General features: G+C 44.1%; 1 protein-coding gene across 1 annotated transcript in view; it reads left to right on the top strand.

Moving 5' to 3' along the window:
- Positions 1–4,756: 4,756 nt before the first annotated feature.
- The window catches only part of NEIL3 (nei like DNA glycosylase 3), a 36,118-nt gene continuing 28,331 nt past the window's right edge, over positions 4,757–12,543 (top strand). Inside the window, exons 1-2 of the mRNA XM_078852397.1 lie at positions 4,757–4,961; positions 9,710–9,834. Coding sequence (XP_078708523.1) covers positions 4,773–4,961; positions 9,710–9,834 — 314 coding nt within the window. The 5' untranslated portion in view covers positions 4,757–4,772. The remainder of the gene's footprint in view (positions 4,962–9,709; positions 9,835–12,543) is intronic.

Below are 12,543 nucleotides of genomic sequence, written 5' to 3' on the forward strand. Positions count from 1 at the left end.
TTCTGATAATACTAACAATCTGATAATACTAACAATCCCCCTCTGTAGCCCAAGTAAATGGCAAGTACATGGTTAACACTTGAGGACCACAATTTTGAATTTCCTAATGTTCAAAAGTATTGCAGTTATCACAGCAGCTAGGATGATTCTACTTCTCACCCTGTAAAACACAATTTTACATGTTTGATCTTCACTACACCTCCAACGTAATTAAAAAACTGTATGACTAGTATTTTTGCTCAGCTGCTGTTTATAAAACTGCTGTCATTGATGTACTTGTACTTTTCACCGTGGAACAAAAACACAGAGATTTACGAAGTTCAATATTTAGCATTTGTTTTAAACCCAGCGTCTGTTGCAGTGCTTTTTATTACATCCCTTTCATTTAAGGTATTTGTATCCTTAAATGTTTCTCTTAATGAGAACAAACTCCAGACTGTTTACAAAGTATCACCAAATAATATAATACTCACTAATAATGGTTTGGATACATCTAGAGTTCAATTAGAAAGGGAATTAAAGTATATGTGAAGGGAGGGTCACTACAGATCACCTTGTTAAAATAAAATTAATTAGTGTATGTGAGAAGAGTAAGAAAGTAAAGATATCCTTATTAAATGGTTTTTATTGAAGCCCTGGGTACACCTACTTCCCCTGTAATTGGATGTGACAGTTAAAACCTGATCTGTTGTAACATGTCACAACAGGATAGTTAGTGCCATTTATAAAATGTCCAATTATAAACTATTTTTTCAGGGTGGGGGGAATTACATTTTGATTAGCAAGTAAATGGGAGCTGCTGGTCTCAATACTTTTTAAGATGCTTAAATATGAATTTAGGAGCCTAACTTTTTTTTTTTTGGTAAATCTTGGCTGGAGCCCCAAAGTAGGGTGCAGGGAAAGCAGAGGTGGGGGGGGGGAGGGCGGGAGGGAGGGAGGAAGGGGCCTGAGATTCACACATTGAACATTGGTGGTTGCTTCCTCTGGCTAGTGAGTTTAATTCTTTGGCCAATAATTGTCAGTTCGTCAAGCCTTGTTTTTTCAATTAGTAATTAATCTCAATAACTTCTGAATTAGCATGTTTATTAAACAACCAACGATATATGTACATAGCTATGCATACCACATCATACACTTTTTAATTTTCTGGGCAACATGTTGTATGATTTATTTATAGGGGATATTTTTTATATTTAGTTGGGCTTTGTATAATATCTGGCTATGATATAATGCTGCCTACAATGGCTACATAACTTTGAAGTAAAAGAAAACAGACAGCATAACAAAGTTATCCATATGCTATCTTTTCTGACCTGCTTCTTTTGCAAAGTACTGTACTTAGCAATTTATTCAAGCATCCTTAGAAAATTATAGGTATATGCATGGGTGTGGAGAGGGTCAGCAAGTCTCCTAAGGTATGCACAAATGCATGAGCAGTGTTGCCTTGTGTTTAGCATAGAGGACTAGAAATCAGAATTCTTTAGTTCTGTTCCCAGTTCTTGTGCCAGGTCACATACAGTCCAAATCATGTTAATAGTTTCTAAAGTATATTTTCCCTTAGTGATTATTAAAACATATGTGGGATGCTCCTGAGATTGCCAGGGATTTTTTTTTTTTAAATACACATTTAAAGTTTGCCTGTCAACACTCTTGATTTGGCTATGAAATTTGCCTTTCCATGCAGGTGTCTCATCTTCTTTTCAGAGGGCCCGGAGATTGTGTGGATAAATATGTGCAATAGCAGTGCTTATGTAACCATTCAGGGATTCGTGTGATAATATCCGGGAATCATTATTTAGGATACACCATTACAATGAAAATAGGAAAGAATTCATGAGAGAGCCACAGGATTGGGGGGAGAGGGGGAAGAAATGATGTGTTAGGTCAGTAGCTCCAGTCCTTTTTTCTGGAAGCTTTCATTGTGACAGATCAGCAAATGGCTGAATGAATGTGCCTTCCTCACCATGTCCCACTACAGTTTCCACCTTTTCTCATACTGATGGGGGCCAAGACCCAAAAGCTGGATGCTGGCTGACATGGAGTTCTGGTGATGGGAAATTCAGATCCTGCATTTTGGTTTGTACTTTTACAGAGACAGGGAGCATTTAAGACATTTGGACGCTGGCCTAGATTCCAGCTGGGGCTGAGGGTGTGCAGACTGGGTTAGGCGCAGGTTTGGGGTTGAAGCCTATTAGGCCCCTTCATGGGTGATAGGGATGGAGGGATAGGGATCCCATTTGGTCCCTGTGCTCAGATCCAGGGTAGGAAACCATTTTTGACCATTGCACAAAGATTAGGGTTGCCAGGTGTCCGGTTTTAGACTGGCATGCCCATTCAAAAAGGGACCCTGGTGGCTCCAATCAGCACCACTGACCAGGCGGTTAAAAGTCCGGTCAGCGGCGCAGCAGGGTGAAAGAAGGCTCCCTGCCTGCCATTGCTCCACGTTTCTCCCGGAAGCAGCAGCATGTCGCCCCTCCAGCTCCTATGCATAGTAGTAACCAAAGGGCTCTGCACGCTGCCCCTCCCCAAGCACTGGCTCTGCAGTTCCCATTGTCTGGGAACCATGGCCAATGGGAGCTGCGGGGGTGGTGTCTGTGGATGGGGCAGCACGCAGAGCCACCTGACTATGCCTTCACGTAGGAGCCAGAAGGGGACATGCCGCTGCTTCCAGTAATCGCCACCTGTAGCCTGCACCCCTGACCCCCTCCTCATGCCCAACCCGCGCTACCCCAGCTCTGATCCCCCTCCCACCCTCTGAGCCCCTCAGTCCCAGCCAGGAGCATCCTTCTGAACCCCAAACCGCTCATCCTCAGCCCCACCCCAGAGCGTGCACACCCAGCTGGAGCCCTCACCCCCCTGCCCCAGACCTGATCCCCCTCCTGCCATCTGAACCCCTCGGCTCTAGACTGGAGCCCCCTCCTGCATTCCATCCCCCTCATCCCCCTGCACCCCAACCCCCTCCTACACCCAAACGCCTCATCCTCAGCTCCACCCTAGAGTCCACACCCCAAGCTAGAGCCCTCACCTACCCTAGCACCCCAATACCCTGCCCCATGAAAATCAGTATTGGGTTTACCCTGGTGCCAGAAGGGGCCATGGCCAGCCCAATCCCCCGGCAGGAAAGCTGCCCCTGCCCCTGTGCCGCCCCCCGCCCCTCATTCCCACCCCTGCTCCTCCAAGCCTGGGGAGGAGGTGGAGCAGTGGGGAAGGGGCATGTGATGGGGAAGAGAGGGGGGAAGCAGGGGCAGGGGGGAAGCTGGAGCCCAGCATGTAGCATCCCCTTGGCAGAAGCTGGGGCTCTCGTTAAGCAGGCCCATTGAACCCTCACTCTGACAAGCCCCACCTCCCCTGCATCTGTACCACCTCGATAAGCCCCCCCAGACACTCTCTCCACTGAGCCCCAACCACCTGCACCCCACCACCCAAATGAACCCCACCTTCCCTGCACTGTCCTAGACCCCTCCTGCTGAGCCCAAAACACCTTCACCTGGATTCCTTGCAGAGTCCCATTGCCCCTGCACCTGAAACCCCTGCAATGAGCTTCTGTGCATCCAGATCTCCCACTGAGCCACCTGCATCCAGATTGCCCCACAGAGAACTCTCTTACCCCGACCTGGATCCCCCCACACTAAGTCCCTCTGTACTTGGATCTTGCTGCCAGCCTGAGCCTGCTCACCCACACCTGGTGCACCTGGCACAGGGGGACAGGGCCCCAGGGTGTTTCTGGGGCAGGCCTGGCCCTTGCACTGTGTCAGGGGCAGGTGTAGCCTCACTGCCAAATCCCTGTCCCAGGGTGGGGTGGGGGGAGGCTGCAGGGTAATCTCCCACCTCCATGCAACCAGTAGCCTGTGCTCCCCACAGCTATGTTGCAGCCTCCACATTTATTTATTGACAAATAAAATTTGCAGAATTTTAAAATATTGTGCACAGAATTTTTAATTTTTTGGTGCAGAGCCCCCCTCAGGAATATGGGGTGCTGTGCGGCTGTGATGGTGGGACTGTGAGGAAGGTGGTGGGCGGTGGGAGGGTCTATGGGTGGGGGGTGCTAGGCGAGCGGTGTGGTGTGCAGGGTGCTGTGCAGTTGTGGTGGGAGGCCAGTGGCGGGGAGGTCTCTGGGAGGGGTGTGGGCTGGGCATAGAGCTCTGTGGTGGAAGTCTCTGTGCCAGGGGGCGCTGGGCATAAGGATGGGGCACTGGGCGGGGGAGCAGTGTGGGTGCTTGCCCGTCCTCAAGGGGAAGGGGCCTGCTGGCAGCACAGGGATGGGCAGGCCAGTGGGTGTCTGGCAGCTGCTGGTTTGTAAACAGTGCCCTCCTGCTGGGCTGCCCAGAGCAGGGCTGTTCCTGCCATGCCCTTGCCTCTTTGCCCCCCAGCCCGCCCTCCACGCTGGAGACTGACCATCCTACCCCTTGGGGGCCCACAGATGTGTTTAATGCTAGGTCCACAAAAAGTTAACCCTGCCCTGATGAAAATGAGTGAGGGGCAGGGAGGGGTGAGAGCAGGTGGGGGGGGGGTCATGGAGTGAGCAGGGGGTGGCGACTCGGAGGAGGGGCGGGGCAAGGGTGTTTGGCCTGGGGCAAGTAGAAAGTTGGGAAATTCCCTGACAGAGATAGGGGATGCGGCTGCGTGTGTCCCATCTAGAGGGATCAGGCGGGCGTCCAGCTTGGCCCCACCCCAGTCCTAGGCCGCGGCCCTCCTCCTCCTCCTCCTCCTGCAGGGCGCTGCGGAGACAGGGGCGGGGCAGCCACTGAGCGGGAGATTTGAGCGGCTCCGGGATGGTGGAAGGTCCTGGCTGCGCCCTGCACGGGGAGAGGATCCGGGCCCGGGTGCGCCAGGGCCAAGCAGTGCGGGCCGTGCGGGGCAACGCGCTGCTGCCAGCCCGGCCTGCGGCCCTGGGCCCCGCCGCCTGCACCGGGGTGAGCAGCGGCTGTGGCGGGAGCAGCTCGGGCGGCGTGCGCCAGACAGTAACAGCTGCCCCAGAGCGGGGGGCGGCACAGCACAGCTGCTCGGCCCCCCAGGAGGGAGGCGGCAGCCACACGCCAGGTTGCAAAGGGGGCTGGTGGGGGCGACCCCCGGCTGAGCCCCGCATTGTGGGAGCAACTAAAAGGGGGAGCGACGCGATGTTTATAGACGCGGGGGGAGCTCCTGCCAATCCCTCTGGCCCCCTATGTAAATAAAGTACAGCGGGAGAGGCTGTCCCTTGCTGCACTTGTGCATGGCTCTGGCGCTTTTCAGTGTCCTCATTGACTTCCTTTGACTCTTTCAAGGGCCGAGCCCAAGCGCTGGGCATTTTACGACACCAAACATACACAACCTTACACAAGTTTGTGAATGTTTTCATGGAATGCTGAGCCTTGTTCCAAGGTCTCAGGACGTGCTGCTCCCTGGCACTTGAGGAGAATCTATGGTGCTTATGCAAGAAAGCCTGATTTCATCCCCCAAGTGTAAATCTTCTCTATGGCTCCTCCAAACAGGCATTGTTTTAATAGCGCCCTCCATCTGTCTTTGGGCACAGAAAAGAAAAAGCATTGTAATCTTTCAAGTAGGCTGATACAAAGACTAATGCTTTCGCTGCTTCCCCACTAAATACAGTCAGGGTAAAAAGAAAAGGAGTACTTGTGGCACCTTAGAGACTAACCAATTTATTTGAGCATAAGCTTTCGTGAGCTACAGCTTACTCCATTGGATGCATACTGTGGAAAATACAGAAGATGTTTTTATACACAGAGACCATGAAAAAAATGGGTATTTATCGCCTCAAAAGGTTTTCTCTCCCCCCACCCCACTCTCCTGCTGGTAATAGCTTATCTAAAGTGATCACTCTCCTTATTAGTCTCTAAGGTGCCACAAGTACTCCTTTTCTTTTTGCGAATACAGACTAACATGGCTGTTACTCTGAAACCAGTCAGGGTAAAGTTTTCAAAAGTACATGTTCATTTTCAAAAGAGATTTAGGCACTTAAAGGGCCAGATTCTTAAAAGAATTTGGGCACCTGAAGATGCAGAGAGGTATCTAGTGGGGTTTTTAAAAGTGTCTGTACCCCTGATGGACCATTAAAATTATTTCAGTGGGAATTTGTACATTCCTAGGTGTTTTTTGAAAATTCCACTGGGTGCCTATCTGCATCTTTAGGTACCTAAATACTTTTCAAAATCTTGCCCTATGTGCCTAAATCCTTTAAAAATGACGGTCAGGCTCCTAAGCCACTTAGTCACTTTTGAAAACTTTACCTTCTCTGTTTATTGCTAGGAAACCAGATTAAGTGGACTTAATTTTAAATAAATGTTGAGAAGGCATTTGTTGCAATACTGTGCTGTATCTGATATAAAGGTTTTACACCAATACAAGTGATGCAGATGACATTCCTTTTAAGCTTTGAAAGAATGCAAGAGAGCTTTACTAGATTTGTAAAAATTCTCTTATAGTTTTGGGGATGATAAAATGTGCCTGACTGATCTGAACTTCAAGCAAGATCATTAGTGTAGCTGACATACTTGCTTCTGCAAAAATCATTGCAGAGTTAACTACAGCAGAGGTTTCTGGCAGTTGTTTGAGATTTTTCACTTTTTTTTTTAAAATCAGTGTACCATAATATATTCTTGTCATCGATATAATAAATCAGCCACAGCAAATCTGATGAATTTGAAGAGAGAGAGCAGGAGAAACATGAACCCGTGTAGGAAATAATGAAGGAAATCTTTTCAAGTCACTTTTTTGTCTAATCAAAAAGATGGCAATTGTTTTAATATCATTTGCGTTCAGGAAACCTACAAGGAAAATTGTAGAAGTTGTTGCTGACCATTGGTTGCTTTTTAATTATATAGGGTTCAGAAGTGTACAATAAAAAGTCTAGAAGGAGAATGATACGCATTAGTCCACAGAAAAGGAATTTTTACTTAGTTTTTTAAAAAACTAATATATATATACATACTCGTTCATTAGTCTGTTCGTTTATAAGCCGACCCCCCACGATAGGTAAAAATAGCAAAAACTGTATGACCCTTTCATAAGCTGACCCTATATTTCAGGGGTTGGCAAACTTTGGCTCCTGGCCCGTTAGGGTAAGTTACTGGTGGGTCGGGACATTATGAAGTGGTGCACTTCCCACAGTTCCCATTGGCTGGGAATGGTGAACCGCGGCCACAGGGAGCGGAGGGGCTCCATGCCTGCAGACGCTCCAGGTAAACAAAATGACAGTGTATTAGATATTAGTTTAAAATGATTAAATTTTGGTGTAGATCTGTTTATAAGCCAACCCCTGCTCTTTGATGCGTCATTTTTTACCAAAAATATTCGGCTTATGAATGAGCATATACGGTATTTAACCAAATAAAGAATGGGGTATCTGCTTTCCACTTACTCAGTATGTAATATCTCTGCTAATTTTTACCCATTTTTGTTGCCAATATAAAACTATTCAATGGCATACAAGTTGTGGGGTGTTTGGGATCTTTTGGAGAAAACCCCCACAAGTTGTATGCTGTTGAATCTTATTCTATAAAAAGATGTTAAAATATACATGAGCAGGTCTGGTTAATGAGATGTGAAGATTCAGTACTCCATTCCTGATTGCTGAGTTGGCTTTTTTTTTGTCATTTCTGCACAAGTGTGGGAAACTTGGTGCTTCCCTTATGTTCTGAGCAATGGTAAAGTCACAGAAGGATTTTTTTCATATGTTTGATATGTAAGCCTACACACAGATTAATGTTCTGTATTGAGGTTCCACAGCAGTGCTCTTGCCCACAACTTTAAAAAGAATGTAGTGCAGGAGATCATGTAATCAATTAATTCTTATCACCTTCTGGTTTCAGGACTTAAATAGTATTTTCACTTTTTCAATAAATTATGCTCTCATGAGTTTAGCAAAGGGGAAAAATAGTAACAGTCATATTCTCAGCTGGTGAAATTCATCTCAGGGTGAATTTTCTCTCTGGGCAGAGGACCATCACAAGGTCTGTTCTCCACTTAGTCCTTGTGATGGTCCTCTGCTTCGTGGCCCATGCAAGGACTTAAGTGGGGCATAAAGGGCCTCTGCTTTGGGAAGAATGGAAGGCCTTATCTAAACACAGAAGTTGAAATAGTTTAATTTAAATCCTTTAAAAAACCCATTTAATTGAACCTCTTTTGTGAGTGGAAACTCTTGTTCTGGTTAAACTGATTGCTAATTGACTTAAGATAAACTATAATGAACTTTGCATATCTCTAAATAAGTGTCTATACAGGGATTTGCGTAGGCTTAAATATATTGTTTTAAAAATTACACCTTGAGACTGATTCATTTTCTTTTTTACTTTTCCCTTTGTCGACAGGCAAAGTGATATTGAATACAATAAACAATGGGCTATCCAACTTATTTTGATTGAATAGGTACTTTTATAATTATCGTTAGGAATACTAAGTTACAGTTATTTATTTCACAAAGCTATTTAAAAAGAAAACATAGAGTGAGAAATAACAGTCTTGGTCCTGTTAATAACTCATAATTTTGACACTTCTGTACATATCTCAAAAATAGAGAAATTATTTTAAAATAGTATGGCAAATGAATTGACTAAAAATATCAGCATGGAATTGCTTTAACAGAATAGTTTTTTTGTTAATAAGGAGCAATTGTACCAGACTGACAAAATAGCTGGTCATCTAAGGCAGCAAAATGTAGGTCTAATTGTGTATTCTTTATACAGACTTGAAGTTTTGCCTCAGACCTGCGTCATAACTGTTCACTTGGGCTCCTGTCTGTTAGGAGTGGAAAAATGTTAATTTTTTCATAGTAGCACTGTCTTTAGAGATTTTGCAACAATGATGATAGAAGACCTGGATACTTGTGAATTACAAATGTGGCTTTGAAACTAGTCTGATTATGGTAATGCTTGATCCATACACCAAAACATAAACTCTAGAATGCTGTCACTAAAAAGTAGTTCCCTGGGCCAAATTAATTGTTAGTGTAAGTACTTATGACTCCATTTGAATAAATGGAGTAACACTTACTGTGTGAGTAGTTTCAGAGTAACAGCCATGTTAATTTTTTACTCAGATCTTTAAAATGATCCATTCCCTTCATTCCTTCACCAGTGTCCCCTTCCCAACACCCTTTTTTCCTAGCTGTTGAAAACCTGATCTTTGAAAAGAAACGTACTCCTGTGGGGCTATATGCAGATTTTTGCTGGACAACAAGAGGTCTCATCTAGTACACAGAACATATATCAGCACTGTCAGTGGCTCCAGTCAGAGGCATTTTGAAAAGGTTTTTGCATTTAAAATACCAAAAAATGGTATCACACACTTTCTCCAACAAAATACCCTTGTCAGAACTTCTGAATGGCATTGATCTGGCAGGACACTCTGTAAGTGTCTGTAAGAGATTTAAGGTGACATCTGTCAAATTATGTTTTTATACAAATAATCAATTACTTATCTTTTTTCTAGGATAATATTTTCTGGAAACCAACAGGTCAGAGTAAAATGGGCCAGTGTTTGATGGCCTTGGTTACACTGAATAGCAGCTTACTTTGCAAGTAGTTCCATTGATTTCAGTTGGATGGTTGGAGGAATAAGGTTGTACTCAGTATGATTAAGGGTGGCAGATTTTGTCTGTATAGTTGGGTGTTAACTGATGACTGCAAAATTTTGATATTGACTTTAGGACTGTTTCTTTCCTAAACATGTTTTGTGTGTGTGTGTGTGTGTGTATGTGTGAATTTATTTTCAGAATGCTGTGACTGGGAATAAAACCTCCTGTCAGGATTTCCTGAGATTGCTGAAAGGATGTGTGTACACTGGTGTAGAAACTCTGGGGAAGGAGCTTTTTATGTATTTTGGACAGAAAGCATTGAGGTAAGAGAAATTACAGTATTCCCTCTGTATGTATTCTCTAACCATGTACATTTTCAGGGTTTTTTTCTCAGTACTATCATTTTCAATTATGTGAAAGTTAATTAGTATTGTAGAGAAACTTCTCTATGCAGTTTGTATCTAGGTGCTGGATATACTAGACAGTGTGATTCTGCTTTTCCGTCGTGAAAGGAGGTGATAATGATAACATCACAACCTACTGCTTTATTCTCCTGAAAGCAGAGGGTAAGTGCCACTTTATTTCATGAATTGTGTTAGGTATTTCTTAAATAAAATATTCTTAATGAAACTGCAGTTTGTTGTAGGCAGAGCTGGTAGCAGTGTCTAGAGTTACAGCTGCCTAACACTTTCATTATTAGCCCCATTTTCAGTTGCTTATAACGCCCAAACTTTAACTGTTTGGGCTGCAATTGTGCATTCTAGGTGTCTGTCTCAGGCTGATGTTTTTCTGGAAAGTTTAAGTGAAAACAATTCAGTCATTTCTGAGAATGAGGTTAGGGAGAAATAGGTAGCTTCACTAATGTTAAAGACACTTTTTTAAAGAGCTCTAACATTTCCTTGTTGTGGTGTTAGGACTTGAACTTTGGCAGGGGAGGTCTTGTGGTCAGAAAAGTGTCTTGCTGTTCTCATAAAAATCCATCCTGATTTGGCTGAGTTATATTGCTCTAAAAAAATGACCATTTGTAGACCCTCAGTTGAGCTTGTTAGAGGCTTGCTGATAAAATCTTAGAACATTCCATGTGCAGTGCTGATGCTCTGCCGCACAGAGCTCTCTTCAAGCCAATTGTACTGAGCAGGCCGCACGCCTTCTACATGGTAGGCTCAGAGCTAGAACTGTGGATGGGAACAGGCATTCAATAACAATGCCACTGTTCAGTCTAGGGGAAATTACTAGAAGGAGATTATTAGCTCTAGGCTCAGCTCTTCCGCTAACTGGAATGTTTAATTCTGTGCACTTCACAACCCTTATTACTGAGCCAGACCTCAGGCAGGCAAGTATTGTTTCCTAATTTTATAAATGAAGGAACTGAGGTTGTACAAGGTCACTTCTGGCAGTGCTAGGAATAGAACCCAGGGCTCATCCACTTAGCCATACTTTCTTTAAGAATGAATGCATCAAATATATGTGCCTGCCTGTGATATCTAAGCATTAGACCATACTCCCTGCCAGCCACAAGACTAGAATTAGGATTTCCGATTCATAAGAAAATAAGAATGACCATATTGCTTCATCTACCCAATATCCTGTCTTCCAGCAGTGGCCAATGCCAGGTGCCTCAGAGGGAATGAACAGAACAGGTAATCATCAAGTGATCCATTCCCTGTCACCCATTCCCAGCTTCTGGCAAACAGAGGCTCGAGACACCATCCCTGCCTATCCTGGCTATTAGCCATTGATGGTTGGACCTATCCTCCATGAACTTACCTAGTTTTCTTTTTTTTAACCCTATTATAGTCTTGGCCTTTACAACATCCTCTGGCAAGGAGTTCCACAGGTTGACTGTGCGTTGTGTGAAGAAATACTTCCTTTTGATGTTTTAAACCTGCTGCCTATTAATATCATTTCTCCACACCAGTCATGATTTGATTGATCTCTATCATATCTCTCCTTCGTCATTTCTTTTCTAAGCTGAAAAGTCCCAGTTTTATTAATCTCTCCTTGTACGGAAGCCATTCCATACCCCTAATCATTTTTGTTGCCCTTTTCTGAACCTTTTCCAATTCCAGTATATCTTTTTTGAGATGGGGCGACCACATCTGCATACAGTATTCAAGATGTGGGCATACCATGGATTTATGTAAAGGCAATATGATATTTTCTGTTTTATTATCCATCTCTTTCTTAATGATTACCAACATTCTGTTCGCTTTTTGAACTGCTATGCACACTGAGTGGATGCTATCAAAGAACTATCCCCAATGACTCCAATATCTATTTCTTGAGAGTTGTAACAGCTAATTTAGTCCCCATCAATTTATATGTATAGTTGGGATTATGTTTTCCAATGTGCATTACTTTGCATTTATCAACATTGAATTTCTTCTGCCATTTTGTTGCCCAGTCATCCAGTTTTGTGAGATCCTTTTGTAGCTCTTTGCAGTCTGCTTGGGACTTAACTATCTTGAGTAGTTTTGTATCATGTGCAAATTTTGCCACCTCACTGTTTACCCCTTTTTCCAGATAATCTATGAATATGTTGAATAGGACTGGTCCCAGTACAGACCCCTGGGAGACACCACTATTTACCTCTCTCCATCCTGAAAACTGACCATTTATTCCTATTCTCTGTTCCCTATGTTTAACCAGTTACCAGTCCAAGAGAGGACCTTTGCTTTTATTCCATGACAGCTTAGCTTGCTTAAGAGTCTTTGGTGAGAGACCTTGTCAAAGGCTTTCTGATAATCTAAGTACGCTATATCCAATGGACATTGTCCACATGCTTGTTGACTCCATCAAAGAATTCTAGTAGATTGGTGAGGCATGATTTCCTTTTACAAAAACCATGTTGACTCTTCCCCAACAAATTATGTTCATGTATGTGTCTGACAATTTTGTTCTTTACTATAGTTTCAACTAGTTTGCGCGGTACTGAAGGCAGGCTTACCAGCCTGTAATTTCTGGGATCACCTCTGGAGCCCTTTTTAAAAATTGCTGTCACATTAGCTATCCAACACTTCTAGTCATTGGCA

Source organism: Lepidochelys kempii, chromosome 4, assembly GCF_965140285.1.
Source record: "Lepidochelys kempii isolate rLepKem1 chromosome 4, rLepKem1.hap1, whole genome shotgun sequence".
In the NCBI taxonomy this organism is placed as follows: Eukaryota; Metazoa; Chordata; order Testudines; family Cheloniidae; genus Lepidochelys; species Lepidochelys kempii.